This window comes from Saccostrea cucullata, unplaced genomic scaffold (genome assembly GCF_032062105.1).
Source record: "Saccostrea cucullata isolate Sc308-1 unplaced genomic scaffold, CSIRO_AGI_Scuc_v1 ctg145, whole genome shotgun sequence".
NCBI lineage: Eukaryota > Metazoa > Mollusca > Bivalvia > Ostreida > Ostreidae > Saccostrea > Saccostrea cuccullata.
In genome coordinates, this window is record NW_026931856.1 from 361265 (window position 1) to 383098 (window position 21834).

At 34.5% G+C, this 21834-nt stretch overlaps 2 protein-coding genes and 2 long non-coding RNA genes across 5 annotated transcripts in view; 2 read left to right on the forward strand and 2 right to left on the reverse strand.

Annotated features, from left to right (window-relative positions):
* Positions 1 to 2377: 2377 nt before the first annotated feature.
* Positions 2378 to 20851, reverse strand: LOC134233708 (uncharacterized). Of its 2 annotated transcripts, XM_062715703.1 has the most exons (14): positions 20715 to 20851; positions 19812 to 20025; positions 18269 to 18370; positions 17865 to 18002; positions 17519 to 17614; positions 17287 to 17433; positions 16572 to 16667; positions 4091 to 4239; positions 3884 to 3982; positions 3658 to 3785; positions 3444 to 3574; positions 3296 to 3343; positions 3008 to 3201; positions 2378 to 2919 (listed from the first exon to the last, which is right to left on the reverse strand). In XM_062715703.1, the coding sequence occupies exons 1-14, from the start codon at positions 20834 to 20836 to the stop codon at positions 2646 to 2648; spliced, it is 1938 nt and encodes a 645-aa protein (XP_062571687.1). In that variant the 5' UTR covers positions 20837 to 20851; the 3' UTR covers positions 2378 to 2645. The 2 variants fall into 2 exon arrangements, with proteins under 2 accessions (XP_062571687.1, XP_062571688.1); XM_062715704.1 differs by lacking the exon at positions 20715 to 20851 and having other exon boundaries at positions 2379 to 2919; positions 19812 to 20150.
* On the forward strand, positions 5249 to 9565 carry LOC134233716 (uncharacterized). The gene is made up of 3 exons (XR_009985049.1): positions 5249 to 5423; positions 8825 to 8934; positions 9556 to 9565. It is a non-coding gene; the product is annotated as an uncharacterized LOC134233716 (long non-coding RNA).
* Positions 13319 to 15335, reverse strand: LOC134233715 (uncharacterized). Its single transcript, XR_009985048.1, has 4 exons — positions 15286 to 15335; positions 14407 to 14563; positions 13709 to 13882; positions 13319 to 13595 (listed from the first exon to the last, which is right to left on the reverse strand). It is a non-coding gene; the product is annotated as an uncharacterized LOC134233715 (long non-coding RNA).
* The window catches only part of LOC134233707 (cyclic nucleotide-gated cation channel alpha-3-like), a 65399-nt gene continuing 63587 nt past the window's right edge, over positions 20023 to 21834 (forward strand). The window contains exon 1 of the mRNA XM_062715702.1: positions 20023 to 20094. The gene's annotated coding sequence lies outside the window, so the exon portion shown is untranslated. The remainder of the gene's footprint in view (positions 20095 to 21834) is intronic.

Below are 21834 nucleotides of genomic sequence, written 5' to 3' on the forward strand. Positions count from 1 at the left end.
TGCGCAAGCTTGTCAACGTAATCTTTCTTGTCCTTTCTTGCACTTTTCTTAACTTCCTTGTCTTGTATTGTGTATGTTTCTTTTAGCTGATCTTTTAGCCTAGCTGACTTGGCTGTTAGTATTTTCTTCTTTGTTTTGCATCTCAGTTCCACCATTTCCCAGGTCTTAGATGATATCCATTCTTCCTTCTTCTTCCTTTTCAACCCCAGTTTTTTCTTTCCTGCTTCAACAAGTGTGGTGTTAAATTGTTCAATACTGAGTTCTTGTTCATCTTTTAGGATGGTAAATCGGTTTTTAACCTCCAGCTGAAATGATTTCATGAGTGCAGGATCTTTGAGTATTGTGTAACAACTTTCAAACAATTAACTTTGGTTCGTGTTTTAAACCAGAGGCCGTGAAATTCACAATTCACAATTTTGAAAGAGGCACCATTGCTTATCATAATTATAAACTTACCATGCTTACTCTATTTATAATACCCAGAGGTAGATCAGAGTAACAAAGAGAAAATGCACTTCCACTTTATAACCAGTTTTGCACCTCTCCCAAAAGGAACCACTGACCCTGGGGCCACATACTTCAAAATTTTGCAAATTTTATCATAAAATGGTTGATTAATACCAATGAGCAGATTTCAAAGCATTGATTTATTTTCAGACTATGTACCCCCCCCCCCGACCCAGGGGGTCATAAAAAATAACCATTTTGCTAGATGCACCCTTCTTCATCATAAATATATATACTTGGATCATTGGCATAAAACCCAGGATCAAAGGAAAAGATTTTCAAAGAATTAATGTATTTTCACTATATAATCAATAAAGCCCCGCCCTATCACCAGAACCCCTGGCCCTGGGGCCATAAAATTCACAATACTGGGAGAGGCACTCTTGCTCATCATAACTGTGTACTTAGTTAGTTTATTTTATACCCAGAAGCAGAGAAGATTTTCAAAGAATAAATGCATTTTCACTATATTATCAAGAGCCCCGCCCTTACACCATAACCCCTGGCCCTGGGGCCATAAAATTCACAATTTTGGAAGAGGCACTCTTGCTCATCATAACTGTGTACTTAGTTAGTTTATTTAATACCCAGAAGCAGAGAAGATTTTCAAAGAATAAATGCATTTTCACTATATTATCAAGAGCCCCGCCCTTACACCATAACCCCTGGCCCTGGGGCCATAAAATTCACAATTTTGGAAGAGGCACTCTTGCTCATCATAACTATGTACTTAGTTAGTTTATTTAATACCCAGGAGCAGAAAAGAAGATTTTCAAAGAAATAATACATTTTCACTATATAATCAATAGAGACCCGCCCTAGCACTAGAACCCCTGACCCTGGGGCCATAAAATTCACAATTTTGGAAGAGGCACTCTTGCTCATCATAACTTTGTGCTTAGTTAATTAATTTAACACCCAGAAGCAGGGAAGATTTTCAAAGAATAAATGCATTTTCACTATATAATCAATAGAGCCCCGCCCTAACACAAGAAACCCTGACCCTGGGGCCATAAAATTCACAATTTTGGAAGAGGCACTCTTACTTATCATAACTATATACTTAGTTAGTTTATTTAATATCCAGGAGCAGAGAAGTAGATTTTTAAAGAAATAATGCATTTTCACTATATAATCTATATAGCCCCGCCCTAGCACTAGAACCCCTGACCCAGGGGCCATGAATTTCACAATTTTGGTAGACGAATGCTCAATACATTCATGCCAACAGTTTGCCTGCTTGATGTCCCGGAGTAAAGAAGAAGATTTTTGAAGATTGCAATAATTTTAGTGGTTTTGGCCCCACCTCCAGGTCCTAAGGGGGTAGGGACCATGAAAATCACAATTTATGTTCCCCTTCACCCATAAATGCTGTATACCAAATTTGGTTGAAATTTGTTCAGTGGTTTAAGAGAAGAAGCTGAAAATGTTCAAATGTTAATACACGACAGACGACAACGGATAGCAATAGGTCACCTGAGTTACTCAGGTGACCTAAAAGTTAAAGTTAGAATGAACCTACTCCAAAACTTTATTCTCTAAACTCATCCGGAAAATGTAGATCAGATCCTGCATCCAAGCAAAGCTGTTAGTGCGCATCTTTAGATGTATTATCCGTGCAAGTTTGGTATTAATGATCCTTACTCGTTTGGTTAATACCGGGCTAATAGTTACTTCAGAATGATGAATCTGCTCCAAAAACTTTAACGAGGTTACTCATCTAGAAAACGCAGGTCAGTTCCAGCATTCGTAGCTTAAGCATTTTTAATACTTGTCCAACATAATTTCATTGAACTATTACAATGTACCTGTATTTGCTGAGTATCCTTTGTTGAAACTAAAGAAGATAAACTCAGTAGTCAGATTATATTTGTAATGACAAAAACAGTGTTTATGGAGGGTCCATACAAAAAGTTTGGTTTAAGAGGACTATTTTAAAGAATATTTCATAGAAATCAACACATTCTTGATATTCACCACATACTAGTTCTAGTATATAAAAACAACGTATTATGCCGTATGAAAATCAACAACCGAGTCTCCAACTCACTACACTCGTGTACGTATTAAGAAAAGATTAATACAAGTATAGTGAGTAGATATTAACCACTAGTATTTCTGCAATGCATGTACATTGGTCAGCTTTGTTCAATAACAGCCTTCACGGATAAGGAATTTGAAATGTCTTGTACAGTTCCATTCAGAATTCCACTGCTGGAGGAACTATTTGTCCTGTTTTCCCTGCACTGAACACTCTCACCCATTGTCTCCACAATGACGGTGTTTGTCGGAAGTGACGTCGCTGAAGGCATGGATAGAGTTTCTGTGACATTATTCACTTCACGCCCAGAAATAGTAAGAGTAGAGAGTCGCCCCCGTTTATAACAGACGCCAAAACTTGAGGCTAGAATCCTGCAAAAAATTAACATATTTTACATGTAGTTCTCTCCAAATTAATCACGTCCAAAAATTCAGAAGAAAGAATGAAAGTGGCTTGTACCTGAGACAACCAATTTCCAGAAGAACACATGCGCCAATCACAAATATTCTGATATATAATGACGTCACGGAGTGGGTAATGGCGTATGTGACAAAAGGAACTGACGTGATTACAATCAAGATGAGGAAATTTTGCAACCAATGACGAGGTTTCAGTCCTCTTGGAAACCACGACCATCCTTCACTAACCTTATACTGGAAGAGAAATAATTCTTCCTTTTTATTTGATATCAGATATCACTAACAATTATTTAATATTTACTGTTGTCTTAATCAATGGGATACTTACAGATTCGTTGCAAACTTTGCATTTCAATTCTTTCTGTTGGTCAGCACACTGAAATTAAAGAAATACAATAAAAATCCAAAATAATGGTATATTCATCCCCCACTCTCTATCTCTATTTGTCACTCTGATTGTGTGATTGTGTGTGTACCTCAATCAGCCATTTTCGGAGACATTCATGATGGACAGAAGCTACGTCACCACGGCACTGACACGGTTGAATGAGTGCCCCTGCGTCAGTTCTATCCGGATCATAACAAATCCAACAGTCTTGTTTTAAGCCTGTAGAAAGTAACACAAATCTGTGATTTAGTAAATCTTAATGTCTGACTTGAGTTTGAGCGAGGATTGTGGACTGATTTTACCTTGTATTTGGTACACAGAACCATAGTTCTCTTGAGACGCATCCTTCACGGCGTCTGTTTCAGATTTCTCTGACGTCTTCAAACTTTTGAATAAGGTCGTCGGATTTAACACCCATAAGTTTTCTGGGCTGTAAGCAAATTACAATTGCAGATAGTCTAGAGAGGTTGCTAAAGGTCTAATTGAACCAAGATACTTGTATATTTTACTAGGGATTAAAATTATTACCTTTTACAATTCCAGAGGACACATGGAAACCAAAGCACGACACCAAACTCAACAATTCTAAATCCAATGTCGTAAAAGTTTTGACTTATTATTGGCAAACTACAAAAATGCAGGAAAAAAACATGCAAACTACAGTTTTGCTTAAAGAAAGACACCTTGTTAGTATAAGTATAAAAATAATCAATGTTGCCATGGATTGTTACTTACTGATTCTTCCAGATATCCCCTTTTACATCCGCAATAATGAATAGCGCTGTGACGAGCTGTAAAATGGCCTGCGCGATCAGCCCCAGACGGGACGCATGCAGCTGCCACGTGTCTACACTCCCCGTCCTGCTGTTAAATGCTCCGTGTACCTGTAGAATTCCAGATCAGCATTAGTCTATCATGCTTAAAATGTATGGATAACCGAGTTTCCTGCATGCCAGAATTGCTTACACAGTTATCAGAATATTTAAGTCCAGGCAAGGCCTTAGTTGTTGACACTTCTTGTTCTCTGATCTATGTTCACACATACAACCTCTTGAATCATTAAAGAAAACCTTTGCAATGTGGAAATGATGATGAAATAAAAGAAAATTAATAATTTCTCCATTGGCCAAATTTCTCACCATCTATAGAAAGACACATTTGAACTGCAAAATACCAAGTAGTCATGTACAAGGCACCATGCATAGAGAGAAATATGGCAAGCTCTTTTACTATTTATTCGGAAAATAAATTTTATCTTAAAATTACAGAGATGTCTCTCATTTTAGAGAGATATCTCTTAAAAAATAGAGATATCTCTCAACTTTAAGAGATATCTCTTATTCTTAAGAGATATCTCTATAAGAAAGAGATATCTCTTAAAGTTAGAGAGATATCTCTTATACTTAGAGAGATATTTCTTTTTCTTCGAGAGATATCTCTTTCTACTTGAGAGATATCTCTTTCGTGATAAAAGATATCTCTGAACGTTAAAGAGATATCTCTGATCGTTAAAGAGATATCTCTTTCAACAAGAGAGATATCTCTTTCACCTACAGAGATATCTCTTTCACTTAGAGAGATATCTTTCCGAGTTAAAGAGATATCTCTTATAGTAAAAGAGATATCTCTCTAAGTTTTTCTTAAGAGATATCTCTCAAAGTGAAACAGATATCTTTCAAAAGGGTCTAAAAGAGATATCTCTGAAGCAAAAAGAGATATCTCTTTATTGCAAAGAGATATCTCTCTTCATTATGTTTATTTAAATTCCATTTGAAATGACTTCTCCCTTTATCGGAAGTAAACTTTTTATTCATTATTTCAAAAGCTGAAAAAATTCGGTCCAGAGTCTGAAAGTCTCGTCACGTGACTCGCGAGAGTTTACGATAATTTTCACTTCCGGGTGGTGTTGTGTATTGAGTTCAGCATGTTTCTGGTTTACACAAAGCTTTCGGGGGGAAATTGAATAGTTTTACAAAGCCGAAGGGTTTTCCGACTTACGATGGATGAATTTCATGTCATAAAAAATTGGGTGCGAGCGTCCACCAGGAATATTTCGATCGAAATACAGGTAAACAAATCAGAGAATGTCATCCGTTTCTTGTTTATTTTGAGTAGCGGAGCGGATAGTGGGGAAAATATTTCACTTGCGGATACAAGCACCAAATTTTGCATGAAGGTTCTTTTACTATTACTGAAATAAGAAATATCGTTGGCCACTCAAGTTTCGGCCATTTTCAAGATGGCCGCCACTTATTTCAAAATGGCGCCGTTTTTCATAATTTTTCCGAATATTTTCATCCTTCCTCGGTAATACTTTTATTTCTTCTAAAAGAATAAAAGGGAACTTGGTAAAAGATATAATTTGAGCTCCATTTTATATATACATACACTGCGCATGCGCTTAAATACAAACAAAAGCTGTTTTAAGACATGACTGAATTAATCTTCTGAAACGTGTATATCTGCATAAAGCAATGTAAGGTTATCCGGACCTGAATGCACCAACATTTTAATACCGGTAGTTCTTGACATGATGCACAATTGCTGGCAAGAATGTACAGTTTGGGGCACAAAATCCACGTTTTTTTTACTCAACCCTAACTGGAAGGTGAGGGTAAAGTTAGCCACTTGCATACTAGTAGTGACTGACCACATGAATGAGCAGGATGCAATCCAGGTCTCCAAATCTGCTTGACAAGAGCAGCTCTTTAGGGAGGGGATCAAGGCAAGGGTCATTAATGCTATTCGCATTGTACATGATGACAACAAATTCTTCCAGTATATTGATTCAAGGTTTGACAAGGGGTGCTTCAAAATTGGATTTGAATATATTTTTGGCGTTCTAAAACATATTCATGACCTGTCATGCTGTCTTTTTACCTTTCCAAACAAAGGCTGACACTGTATCACTACCCATGAATGTATGAAAGAATGGTAATGCATTTGATATAGTACCAGTGATCTAACATCATAAATTGTTATTCATCTCAAATCCTTGCTCTTTCAAAATGTCATTCATTACTGATCCAATTTACTAGTAATTCATCAAAAGAGTTACACAACAACGTCCGTATCCGAACTAACCTTGTAGATTGATCTGTGCTGCTATCACCCGATGCTGCATTTTTTGCATGAAGGAATATACGGGTGACAGCTTCTTCATCTTAGCAAAGTGGTATAAAGTTGGTATCTATAGCTTTGCTTATATTGACAGTTTTTTTCCTTTACTACAATAATAGTTGCCTCTTTAATAGTGAATATAATTCTGCCTGCTAACCCCCTATCCCCCCATTCAGTTTTGTTCTTGTCACACTGAAAGAAAGTGTTCCATGACTTTGGTGGTCTAGTGTTCCCAGTGAAAGAGAGAGAGAGAGAGAGGTCCTGGTTTTCATGATCAGAAAGTTCTTGTACATCGCATTGCCTACTGTGACAGAAAAAGAATAACAGAAAAGCTGCTACAGTCATCTTCATAATTTGCCAACTTTGACTTTGAAGAATCAGAATTTTGTTTTGTATTGAAAATGCGAAATTCATCCTTCTGAGCAAGTTCATAAAACCTTGATTATCACCTACAGATACTCTTAAAAGGCGTACCCAATATTGTTCTTTCCCAATGTATCCCTTTTTTAATATTTCATCCTTCAATTTCATCAGTTTCGACAACAACTATAAAAATCCTGCAACTCTTCCTCAAACGGAATTCCCATTTCAAAAATTATACATGTAGGCATAGCCCGATTTACTTGTGAAAAAACTTTCTTGAGCAGCATGACTTTCTTCATGATGTTTTTCTTCTTCTCTTGAACATTTCATCATATTCATGTGAATTCTTTAGTACGTTTGCTGATTTCTGGACCAGCTACCACCTTTAATGCAGCTGGATCTTCCGCTAACCATCACCTGATCTTCTTTTACATGTAGTTATCACTTTTTACAAATAGCATTGTTATTCTCATGGGCTTGACCAATGGCAAAGTTTGAAAACTATTATTTTTTCTAAGTAAATTCCTTTTTTAATTTATCACTAAACATATATCTGGGTGTTTTGACACTGCACTCAAAGGTGAAATGGTACCCATGGAACATATTTGATGTGACCAACGGCAATTAGTAGCATTCTTTGTAAAGCCTAACATCTGATTCTCTGCAAGACCTTACAAAGTAAAGACAACGAGTTCCAACAGAATTCTTTACCAAAATTTAAATTGTGAAATCTTTTTTTTTTGAACTCCAAGAAAATTAGATCTTCTATTTCAATTTCATCACATTTATTGAGTTCATTTGCATTTTGGTCTGCCTTTTTATAAAGCCATAACGACAGCAGGCAGTAATTTGACTATCTTGTCTTGTTTTAGCAAGATTTAAAAAATTGCTAAGAAAGACTCAGAAGTTCCAGAATATGCAACTTCTGCTTGAATCAATGCACTCATCCAGCCGCTTCCTTTCAACAAATCACCAATCAATTTTAAGCTGTCATTTCAATATGGAATCCATTGAAAATATTGACAACATATCTATCTTTCACCATAAATTTCCAGTCATTCTCTTTTTATCTGTTGGTTACAAGCGGCTTTTTTTAGCCATCACAGGCGTTTTTCTTGGATTTTAAAAGGATGGTGCTGACTTCACAGTCCATGGCATTCTTCATTGTGGATAGCGAATGGTTACCTGTTGTTTAATGTCTTAAATACAACATTGATTCATTTCCTTTTATTAACGTTCCCTAAAGAATTATTTCACTCATTAAAATTAAAGGTTGTTTGAAAGAATTAATATTTCAATCAGTGCTATTTTATGTTCTCCAAAGGATTCTTTCATTTATTGAGATTTTACGTGCGTTGGATGAGTGTTTCACTCCATTATATTTTATGTTTCTTGAAGAATTATTTTACTTATTGAGGACTTTCAAATACAAAATTTTACTTGGTATTCAGACCCAAGATAGTGAAGGAACGCCTGCAAGGCTTTTTGTAAAACATCTAGATCTGTCACAAGTTTTTTTTTTTTTAAATGGCTTCTTGCTACTTGATAATGTCGTTAATATCTACAATAGGGAACGATATTTTGTGTTATAAGAAAACCATTTTGTCTTTATATTTATAGCATTTAAGCTAGAATATAAAATTTATAGTCTTTTTTTTTTTTTTAGATATATTTAGGTGGCCAAAGTATAATTAATTTGGTTGTAAGAGAATGTATGTGAGGCCAAACTGCCTGAAAATGCCGCCATTTTGTTTTAGTGGCGGCCATCTTGAAATTGGCGGAAATGGCGGTGGCCAACGATGTTTTTAGATAAAGTAGTATCAGATAGACATTTGTACCAAATTTCATGCTTGTATCCACAAGTGAACTATTTGGCTGAAATTTTGATCTAAGCCGCTACACTAGAGGGAATACATGTATGAAGTGTTTTATTCTTAACCGAATGAAATAGTTTTGAAATTATCTTTTGCCTTAATTTTTTAACAGATTTCTCTTGAACCCGAGATGTTATTATCAGCTGATTATAGAGGAGGAGTTTTGTCATGGATGTACCAACGTCATATTTATGATATTGTGGCTGCATCACTTTTGTTTGGGTAATTTTTTTTAATATACTTTTTTCAGTAAATTTTAACCTGCTTTGTATCTGTGGATTATTTTTTTGAGCATTAAATGTTTGTAGCAATTTAGATCTATTTCACAAGGATAAGATGTTCATATATTTTGCCATCTCTCAGCATAAATTAAAATTCAGATGACCATATTTCTCACTTTAGAGAGTATGTTCCCTGTTTATAGAAATGGTTTATGGATTTTAAACAATTTTTCTGTCTGTTCAAATTCGCCTGCATGGCACAGTGGTTAGAGTGTCTGCTCTAGAGTCGCGAAATAAGGAGTTGATCCTTACTGTACATGATACATTGTGAGTTTAAATCCCACTGTGGGATGTGGAGACCTGTCCTTGGGATGATACAGTATAACTGTGGCCCCTTGTCGCAGTAGGTCAGGTGTTGCCACTAAAAAAGATCCCTTCCTGCTCAATGTCAATGGCCCTGAGTGCCGAGTATAGGACAAAATTTGCAGCTCTCCACTGGTGTTTCCATATGAGTGAAAATTCTTGAGAGGAACGATAAACAATATACAATCAATCAATCTGTCTGTTCAATTTATTCACTGATATTGCACAAATGTATACACTAAAACTTAATTTATAGCAGAGGTACAAGAACCATGTAGTAACACAGATAAAAGATGCAGTTCCTAAGAGATCCAAAGTCAGCAGCACCTAAGACTAAACTGATTTTGAATTATCAGCATCCAAAACAATGCAAATCAAATACAAGTATGAAATTGATGAAACAAAATAAGTTCTAAGACAAATATAAAATTTATTGTTTATAAGACATAGCATTTATATATCAAATTACTAATATACTAGTCAACATTGGCCATCTTTAAAAATATATTTGTTTGATGTACTCCTACCCACTTTTATCAAGGTTGGTAGGTAGGTCAGTAGGTATCGGCAGTTTTTTTATGCCCCGCCTTGATTATGGCCTGCGCATATAGTGTTTGTCATGTCTGTCTTCCCTCTTTCTGTCCTTCCATCACACTTTACGTTTAGCTCAGTTCAAAGCCCAGTTTCAAAGAAACTATACAGGATATTTCATCAAACTTTGCTGATAGATATTGATAAGAGCTATGCAACTGCATCAACATTTTTTGTCCTTGACCTTTCCTTTGACCTTGACCACACTTTTCTTAAATTTGTTTTAAGCTCAGCTTTAAACATACCATTCAAGATGGTGACAGGTGTTACAGCAAAACTTGGTTATAACGAAGTTGCTGGGACCTATGAAATTACTTTGCTATATCCGTAATTTGTTATAATCGTATAAGAAATTCATTGAATTTTTATAGCTGGGAATCCAAGATGACTTCGCTATACCCATGAATTCTCAATATCCGTGTTCATACTAAACGAGATTTTCTGTATCAAACTTTTTTGTCCTTGACCTTTCCTTTGACCTTGACCACACTTTTCTTAAATTTGTTTTAAGCTCAGCTTTAAACATACCATTCAAGATGGTGACAGGTGTTACAGCAAAACTTGGTTATAACGAAGTTGCTGGGACCTATGAAATTACTTTGCTATATCCGTAATTTGTTATAATCGTATAAGAAATTCATTGAATTTTTATAGCTGGGAATCCAAGATGACTTCGCTATACCCATGAATTCTCAATATCCGTGTTCATACTAAACGAGATTTTCTGTATCAAACTTACCATACTGATGAGAGCTTTTCAACTGAAACAAACATTTTTTGACCTTAGCCTTTCTTTTGACCTTGACCTCAATTTTCCTAAATTAGTGTCAAACTTCATATGCTGATACATACTGATGTAAGCAATTCAACTGTATCACTTTTCAAGATATTCTGATCAAATTTCATACGAATTTTCATGTTGCATTACTAATATACCCTCTGCGGGCATTCCTGTCCTGTGGACATATTTCTAGTTTTTTTTATGCCTTACAGTATTGAATAAATCGATAACTGTCATATTTAAAACCACAGACTCGGAAATCTGTAAATGTTTTCATTTAGTTAGAAAGACTTAGTATTTATAAATTAAAAAGCATCCTAAAAAAAATATGATACCTTATCTTTAAAACATCTATGGAAATTAAGGGGGGGGTTAAAAAATTTTAAGTGCCCCCAAAAATGATTGCAAATGGGTAGGGGCTATTTTAAAAGGTCGGTCAGAGTACATCAAACAAATCAGTTTTTTATTGTTGGCCTTGGAAGGGTACCCTAAATATGAAAATGCAACAAATATTTTTTAAAAAAATTTAAATGAAAATATTTTTTGTGTATAAAAAGGACAATTTTTATTCTGATTTTCTTGTATATCATTGATAAATTTTAATGAAGAAAGTTTAGATTTGTATCGAATGAATGGATATTTGTAAGATTTATAACTCATTATTTGTCAGGCACCTTACTGTCCTTAGTCCTACATTATTATAAGTTGCACATACAACTATGGCCTATGTAATAATTCAAATGACATGTTACAGAGGCTTGCTAAATTACAGGTTTTGTCTGTACATCTGGCAATCTTAGGACAATACTGGATGGTTTTAATTAAGAACTGATCCAGCATGAAGACCAGCCATGTGCCTCACCTGTCGTGACATTATTAAAGGCAAGTGTCCCTATAAGCAAAGAATCTGACAAAGCAAAACCTTCATCTGAAAAGATTTACATTTAATACTTATTTTATTGGTTGTTTTAATTATTTTTTTCTTCTACGAAGCCTCTTATTTAGCATTTCTGAGTACTGGTATATGATTGCCATACTTTCCAAAACTTTTTTTAATGCTTTATTTTGAAGCTTTTTCCATATCCATATATACACTATACACTGTACAAATACAAGACAATTTTCACCCACTCACCACCACAATTGCACACAATCACACAGTGCACTTTCTAAACTTAAAAATAACGAGATGTTTGTTAAACACTTATGCCCCCCTCCCCCAACATTGGAATTTTTTATCTAAGTCCAAAAGGGCATAACTCTGTCAAAAATGGTGCGATCATACACAAAACAGAACTTGACCTAGATGTTCATCTCATAAATCTGTATACTAAATTGCATTTCACTATGTGCAACATCTGCAAAGGAAATGAACGGAAACTGCAAGTAATTGGAATTTTTCTAAATCCAAGGGGCATAACTCTGTCAAAAATGGCACGATTATCGTACCCAAAAACAGAACTTGACCTAGATATTCATCTGATATACCTGTATACCAAATTTCATTTCAGTGCAATGGTTGGGAAGAAAATGAATGGAATGGACTGACAGACAGCTACAAAGCAATATGCCCTCCTTTCTTCGAAGGGGGGCATCAGAAATGTACATATATGTAAACATATGACAGTTAAACATTTAATTTATCCAAAAACCAAACAGGTGTACCAAAATGTGTAGATATAAATTAACAAAAAAATACAATTTTGATTTTTTCATCACTTGTTGTACACACATTATCATAGAGGACCCATTTACTGAGTATTTTGTCCTCACATTGAAAAACTTTTTCACAACAATTTTCTATGTTTCTGTAATACTTAAATAACTTTACTGCATCAATAAATAATGGCTTACTATCTTGTGATCTTAAATAGTAAATAAAATTTTTGCAACTAATAAAAGAAAATTTTCTAAACAACCTACTATATTAACAAGTAAAACAGTTCTTTTGCATATTTTGTAATCTTTTTCAATGACACTAAACCATTGTAAAAATTGATTCCAAAATTCAGTCACATAAATATACACAATCATGAAATAATTGAAATATTGTCTATTGTTTTTATCCTGTTTCTATGTTTGTTTGTCTGTTGTCAACTTTAACCTCCACCATAACTTTTGAGAGATACAGACTTCATATTTAATATGCCTACTCCACTAATTAAATTCTTTCAAAAGACACCAAGGTCAATGACCTTGTGACCTTGACTGTGACCTATATGCTAAAAATAGCTTCTCCTTTTTTTTTTTAACTTTTGCCATAACTTTTGAATCATTAAAGATAGAGATATGATATTTGGAATGCCTTCTTTACTAATTAAGCTCTTTCAAATGACACCAAGGTCAGTGAACTTGTGACCTTAACTGTGACTTTATGCTATAAATACCATTTTGAACTTTCACCATACCTTTTGAACCATTAAAGATAGAGACTTCATATTTGATTTGCATACTCCACTAATTAAGCTCTTTCAAATGACACCAAAGCCCAATGACCTTGTGACCTTGACTGTGACCTATATGCTAAAAAAAACTTCTTTGAATTTGTTGCGGCCTGGTGCATAGTGTTTCACAAACACATCTTGTTTTGAAGTAGTTTTAATATTTGAATTTCTGTAGAATTTTATGTTACATATATAAACCAAAAATATTTTTAAAATCAAAATCATTTTTATTTCAGTTCTTTGTGACAGTTGGATGATGGAATATTAAAGAATGAACATGGCTCTATATTACTGCATCAGAGATCAATCCAGGTTTACTTATAAATCGAAGAAAAACACTTTAACAGTCAAGCATCATTTGAAGCTACAAATGTCATAGCTTTAACAATATGCCTGCTTATATAACCAAGAAAGCACAGTGACCAGTTGTACCTATGATGTCGGACAAGATCCCGAAAAAACTTCCAGTAGACTCATCACTACCTGCAAAGAATTAAAAATTCTAAATGACTTGTATCGTTGTACTTCATCTGGCTTGTATTTTCAGTACTCATTAGCTTTTAGCTTCCTTTAAACAAAATTTCATAAGTACTAACTTGCAGTTGTAAAATATTGAAACAGTTTGCTTGTCCCAAAGGAAATTCTGCCAATTAGCAGTGGCATGAGCAGTTGATTGATGTCACAGTTCCACCGGCAAAGTATTTGTAGCTGAATGGTGCCATGTAAAACACTTTTCACAAGAACATGGAAAACATCCTAGAAGTGAGCATCTACAAGAAATTAAGTGAATACTTTCTTGAATATTTTCAATGTTATAAAATGCTTGTGTACATCCTTTATATATAAAACTAATTACGCATGTAACTACCAAATACACATATTAAACTTCCTTAAATTTGTTCTTAAGTTTATTTATAATGTATTAAAATAAGCATGCAATATTTGTTTTGTTATTGTGAAGGATTCAATGTTAAGAAAATGTCGTTCATTGAAAAAAAAAAATGTGCAAACATTCTGCACAGTTAGCAATTTTTATGGAGAACCTATCAGTGTGCATTTGCAATCGTTGGGATTTAATGACAGGCACACAGTAGAAGAATTGTACTTGTTAATAAATGTTTTTACCAATCAAATTTTAAATTGATAATTTAATAAGAAAGCATATGACAAATTTAACTAGCATTATGGTCCATTGATTTACCATGATGTTTGAGGTTTTTTTGACTTGAAACTGAACTTGTAAGTTTGAAATATTGAAGTAAAGAAAAGTGCAGTCCAAAAATTTATCCTGTACCTGATTTAAAATGAGTGCCATCATTAACTACTTGGAAGTTGCCACACTCTTCATGAGTATAAGAATTATTGGATATGCCTCATTAACAGATCTATACTGGTACACAGATGACACATTCAGTCAAAGCATTGTCCCTTTTTCAGTACCTCCTGGATCCCTGTAAAATATAATGACAAATGTAGATAAAATGTTCTACCATTGAATGATGAATGTCCTATGGACCCAGTGCGGACCTGTTGGGTGACACCATTGAATAAATTGGGGATTGTTCTAGCTATATGACAAATAAGAAAATTCCTATTTCTAATGCCTATTCCAAGAAAATAAATGTCTTTCTCGTAACTGTAAGAGTATTTGGGAACACAGGCACCTGAAGTATGGATAATACCCCTCACCTTTTTTAAAAAAAAAAGGGGGGGGGTATTATCCATACTTCAGGTGCCTGTGTTTGGGAAGGGGCAGAAGGGGGTCATAAGGCTTTACAGTTAATATATTGATCGTACATGTATGTTGTTTAACGTCCTACAGTTAATATTGATATTGAATAAATTATATACATGTATCCCTGTGTACATGAAAGAAGTAATGTTGGAAGTTTTTATTTTTGGATTATTAATTAATTAAAAATTAAAGAACATTAATTCTATCAGGATTATGTTTAATCGACGTAGTAATCAACCCTGTATTCCCATGATCGATGAAATTGGGTACATGTATTTCCTATTTGTTTTTATTGACTTTGCATTCTATATCTCCACCTCAGCTGTCCTGTGAGCTAAATAAATGAAATAAATATATGGAACCAATCTTTGGGGAAAGTTTTGGTTTGAAATCCTGTTACTTCCGCTTAAAACAATAAAGCAATTAAACGTTGTTTACCTGTATCAATCAGTCCATTTTTATCCTCTTCTTTTCAATAATCAGAAAACGAACGACTTAACAGACATTACTTCCTGTTTTGCTTTCGTTTTTAACGGGAGAATTAATTATTTTATTTTAAGGGTGATTGGAAAAGAGATATCTCTTTCATTAAAAGAGATATCTCTTTAGCTTAGAAAGATATCTCTTTTTGAAAATCTAAAGTGATATCTCTCTAATTAAGAGAGATATCTCTTTTAAACTTGTAAAAGAGATATCTCTCTAACTTTTAGAGATATCTCTCTCGCAAAAGGAGATATCTCTCTAGCTTATGAAGATATCTCTCTTTCAGAAAGAGATATCTCTCTATCAAAAAGAGATATCTCTTTTGTTGAAAGAGATATCTCTCTAAAGTCTAAAGATATCTCTATTAGTCAAAGAGATATCTCTATAAGCTAAAGAGATATCTCCATAAGCTAAAGAGATATCTCTCTATGCTAGAGAGATATCTCTTATTTTGAAAGAAAAAATTATTTTCCGAATAAATAGTAAAAGGGCATGCCATAGAGAAAGGTTATTAACTTTTCCCATTTAGTTTTCACTGAGTTTGCATCAGTAGCTCATTTCTCAATCTACTAAGTATAGCTTACTGAAGAATACGTCCTCAACACTATTTCTTTTTCAACTATCGTTTTCTTTTGTTTCTTTTTAAGATTCGGCTAAAACTCGGTTAAGATTCAGTTCCAAATCACGCAAGACTTGTAAGTGAATTGAGAATGATGTGCTCTTTTGCAAGGAGAAGCTGAGAACTTAGTCCAACAAACAAACCTCGAGGTACACTCACGTACTAAACCAACACCGTTTGTTGAAATAAAAAAAGACAAATCTTATCATTGCAACGCCATAAATTTGTAATGAAATGAGAAATTCGAAATGAAATACCGATATTTCTAACTACATGATCTAACATAACTTTTATTAAGTATTATTGAAATTGGCCCAAAAGTATTGGAGGAGAAGTATTTGAAAATTTGTTAACAAACAGACAGATACTACCGAATAGGCTTTTCTTATCTCGGATCAGTAGAGCTAAAATGAGCTCAATATCTGCAAGACTTTGAAAAGAGGGCGTTAAACCAATTGAAACAAAATACCGGTAATGGCTCATTCTCAAGCAGTTACATATATTTATTCTAGTATTTCTCAAGATAAAGAGACCCAATTTTGAGGTCCATCTGTTTTTATTTTCACAACTTCCTTGCTGTACAGGAGTATACATAAAACACGTCTACGAAACGAGCACTGACCTTAAAATAGACCTCCACCCCGTACCCGAGGAAAAAGACCACTGCTACGATCATCAGGCACGCAAAGCAACAATTACACACTTTGGTGATCAGCTCCTAAGAAAAATAATTGGGGTAAGTGATTTACAACGTCAGAGTCGATACCCTATTTCATCTCCATTGGAATATTAATTCCTGGGACTTTTAATTTTTCTATAATGAGAAGAGCTATCTTTCTATCTCGACCAATATTGGTTTCTTACTTCATTACATTACATTGATATGAATTCTTCAACAAGATTGTAAATTTGCATCCATTCCCTCTTTAACTCGATTTAAGAAGCTCAACTGATAATACCATTAGAGAGTGTAGAAATGGACTACCGTGGAAATTTGCAATGGATTAAATTTGAGAACGTGAAATGATAACTTTGAAGAAAAAAATATAATTTAGCAAAGTCACTTAAAACCCCTTCCACCGGGTAAAATTTCATTTTACCAGGAGAGAGTAAATACGAAATTTCCAATACAGCAATTTTTTGGGAGTTAAAATTATAAGGACATGGTATGATATCACCCAAACTTGGCCTATTATTAAAAACAAAACACGGCTTAAATTGTAATTGTTTGCAATTAATGTCTATTTCATCGTGCTTAGAGACACAAAAAACGGGAAGGGTGGTGGTCTTAACCTATCTTGTCTCTCAAAACACAAATTGACCAATGAAGAACATACGGTCGTGTCCGGGTCGTCAATGACTTCCGTGGAGACGAGTTGCAGAAACAGAAGAGCGTACATCAGGAAGTTAAAGGTCAGAAACCCGATGATGGATTTACCCAGAAAGCGTGGCTTGTCGAACTTAATGTCGCCGAGGTGAAACGCCTGAAAAGGAAGACGATTTACATTATTTAAGTATTTGTCGAGGCTTTGGAGGATAAGTCCATCTATAGTCGATATCTTGGCTTACCTCGGCCCAGAAACAGATTATGAATGAAAACCCAGACAGCATGACGGGATAGAAGGCACTGGAGAGGTTAGAGGAAGCAATGTCGGATATACTCCACTGTAATAACAATACATTAATAATTAATTCATCATATTTCTCTGATAGTCACACTCAAGAATAAAATTATTATTTTCCTCTTTCCACTTTATGGTGATATGGTATCCGTATTGATGCATGGAATTTTACTGGTACTACAAAAAAAGTATTTGGTGTATACTTGGAAACCTTTTTTCAGAATCATTCCATTATAATCATACACATAAATATTTTCATACTTTTATACGTTTACAATACAACATGTCCATACCTTTGTAAAAAAGTAAATGCATTTGATGGCGGTGGCAAAGAATGTCAAGACATAGAGGAGTTTCTGGGCGTTAATTCGGAGCACCTTCTTCACAGACTTGTGTTTTTGCCTGACGTACTCATTGTGAATACACAACGCCTATGAAACAATAAAAATGTTCTATGATGTTTATTATACACACACACACACACGTACCAACATAACAAATGTTTAAATAACTTCTTGTAACTATAATTTGTTATGTTTTCAAGTTCTTCCAAAAAATGTTTTTAGCAATACTTTTTGAGGAACATAGCTGAAAAAGCTAATGTTCATCTATAATGAAAAAAATAATGTGTGTTGAAATAAATTTTTATGATTAAAATATATATATTAGAGGTAAAACATAGAAATCTTTCACTAACCAGCTGAGTGATGGCGACTGCGCTTAAGGTGGCAAAAATGCTTCCAAATGCCACAAAATAACCCGTGTTTTTATCTTGGCAAAAGTCTCCTGCGTATTGTACCTGAAAAAAATCTCAGATTACACGTGTCTCTTCATTAACCAGATCGAATTTAACCTTATGAACATTTCCTTTACTTTGATATGTTAGAGACCCTTTATTTATTTTTTTTAATTATTTAAGAATTTAAGAGTACACATTTGCATTAAAATTTCTTTATAATTAAGGTTTAAATTCCGGATATTATACAAACTTCATATACTGTATGAAGGGGGAAATCACGATTTGCAATACTTAAGGAAAGGAACATTTCCCCATCAAAATATCACATCAGATTTCAATCACTCAAACTTCCTTTGATTTTATGAGTGTTAGCGAATCGGACGATTTTTACTTCCCGATCACTTGATAACTTCACTGATGTTTTTTTATTAGATTTCTAAACACCCTCGCTCTGATTCATATTCAATAGTTACTATATTTGATGTACGTAACAATAGTTCAAACAAAAGATGCGGCTTAATATAGCTATAAAAATTTAACGATAACAATAAATATCTTGAAAACTTTGAATCCACATAAAAGAAAAACGAAGTGATGCATTCATATTTGAAATCCTACTACTAGAGTAAAATATAAAACAAAACCAAACAAAAAAAAAAAAACTCCGAAAATTAAATTGAAATTAAATAAAACAAAACCAATGAGGCAGCAAATTATGCAGATAATCATGATCAATGGAAAACAAATTTAAAATAAAAGAAAAACTACACCGGAAAATTGATGGTAAGGTCGGTTTTTATTTGTGTACATCAAATCACTCTAAATGAATTTCTTAAGCATCATCACCTCTACGTATTCATCTATATGTCAAGTTCCAGAGAACATGATTTAAGTAATAAAACAAATAGAACTAGAGGTACTGTGAGCAATAAGCTCACTAAATGATACCTCCCGCCTCCCATATGGTTAAAATGGCAAAGTTCATGTTTTGCTCTAGGAGACTCGCAATAAGTGTCAGATCAAAAAGTAAAACAGAAGGTGCACAATAGCATTTTGTAATAAAGAATCTGTGAAAGTATCATAAAATTTTATCCAGTGGTATAAATGGAGTTGCAGATAAGAGAAGGGTACCCTTCAACATTATAGAAAAAATGTCTGTGCTCATGTTTTGTTCTGGGAAACCCAAAGTACTAGTATGTGTCTGATTTAAAAAAAGTAAAATAGGAGGTGCAAAATGACACTATATGACAGATTCTGCGAAAGTCTCATCAAATTTCATTCACTGGTAAAAGAGGAGTTGCGGATGAGAGATTGGTTCCCCATAGCGAGACAGACGGACGGACATCCCGATCACTATATACCCTCCCGCTTTACAATCGGGGGTATAAATATGGGTATCTCTATACATGTCAAGGACGTTTATAGTAGAAAAGATTTTTGGCAATATCCTTTCAGCACACTGGAATCTGTCTAGACCATACACTTCCGGTCCGGTACTTACCATACAAACACACATTCCGCTGTCACATCTCCCGTGACCGGAGCAGTTGTGCTGGCACCCCTCCCCCTCCGTCATGCCCCTGAGGACCAGGGTAAGCCACTCAAACCTCCCGGCTGTCGTCTGTAAGGCCCTGTCCACAGACGTCGTTAACCCTCTGTCTAACAAACTCTCATCGGCTGTAGAAAACTGTACAGGATTACCACCAAACGGGAAACTAACGGAAGAAAGTTTGGTTAAAGGCATCTTATTACCATGTTCTAGCAATGGCGGTCTTTGTTTACGGGTATGTCTGAAATTTGCTTTATCTGTCGTCACGTGATTGTCTGCTTAAAGATAACGCCATATCGATATCTCCACGTGTATTATGGTATCATACTTATTTTAGTCTCGTTTATAGTTAACTTTGTAAACATTATTAAATCTTACTTTACATATACGATGACTATTCAAGAAATTGATGAGAAATACTCGTATATGACCCCAAATACAGAAAATTGATTTTTGTATTAATGTTCGATAATAATCACGTTGAAAAACAAACTGATGTAAACGGAACAAATTGTAAGAAATTGTAAAACGCATGTTTTGTCGTCCTGTTAGGAAAAACCTCTGTATAATTGATTTTGTTCTCTGACCCCGTAATATGGACGAAAGAAAAAAACAGTTGAGTGCAGAAGATAACAACGCAGACATGTTGACGGTCCAAAGTCCATCCTCCTTGATATCATTCGACCACTTGTCTAGACCGCTTATATTGTGTTTGCCCCAAGGGAACCTTAATGAACTCTAAATGAGCACTTTTAAATGAACATTTACTATATACAGATCTTATAATTGTTTGACTATATAGCTGTTAGACTCGACGAGAAGAAATAAACTGATGTTTGTGTCTTTAATACTTACCGAAACCCGAAGTTTAAATCACCACTTGAAAAATGTAAAAAAAATAAAGTGAAACTCCAGGGCAAGGTAATATCTTTTATAAATACTCGCTTCAGTGAATGAGATAAAAGAAAACCCAACATATGATGATATGACAAATGAGGAAGTATATATTAAAAGACTCTAATTTCCTGCAATTCTGACAAACTGTGTATAATCTATTCATTAAAAACACGACTCGGTAAATAACAGGTTGTGTATTTTATCCAATCAGAAAGGGGAAGTACCCCCTACCCCTCGCAAGAGTTGTGTAGGGTGCCCAGTAAACTTCAGGAAACTTTATCTTCCCAATAACTCAAGGCAAACAGAATACAGAAATAATGTATTTGTGCGACTGCTTTCAAGCCAATATTAGCAAAAGATCCTTTAATGATCTTCTGATCTGTTCGTCTATCTGTTTGTCTGTCGTGTTGTCTGTTATCATTTAAAAAAAGATGACAACATGGACAATGAAACATATGAAGATAACGAGTAGTATTCAACATCAAAAGTCCATAAAACTAGAGCTCACTAAATGATACCCCCGCCTCCCATATGTATAAAATGGCAGTGTCTATGTTTTGCTATGGTAAACCCAAAATATATGTCGGATCAAATAGTAAAATAGGAGGTGCACAATGGCAATATGTAATAAAGATTCTGTGAAAGTTCATTCAGTGGTATTAGAGGAGTTGCGGATAAGAGATTAAAGCGTAACAGACAGACGGACGGACAGCTTGACGTACAGATGGACGGACGGATATACCGATTAATATATACCTTTCTTCTTTTCAAGCGGGGGTATAATAATCAGGTACCTTTTGACGGAGCCCAGAAGCCCTGGAGGAATCTGTTTATTTGAATTTTCCATCTCTTTTATATCTTTTTTATCTATCTCTTTTTCTATACTTTAATTGATTCCCTTTTCACTCTCTTAAAAAAAAGATTTTAAAAAATAAAATAAAACTAGAGGTACTGTGAGCAATGAGCTCACTAAATAATATCCCCCGCCTCCCATATGAATATAATGACAGTATCCATGTTTTGCTCTGGAAAATCCAAAATATATGTCGGATCAAAAAGTAAAATAGGAGGTGCACAA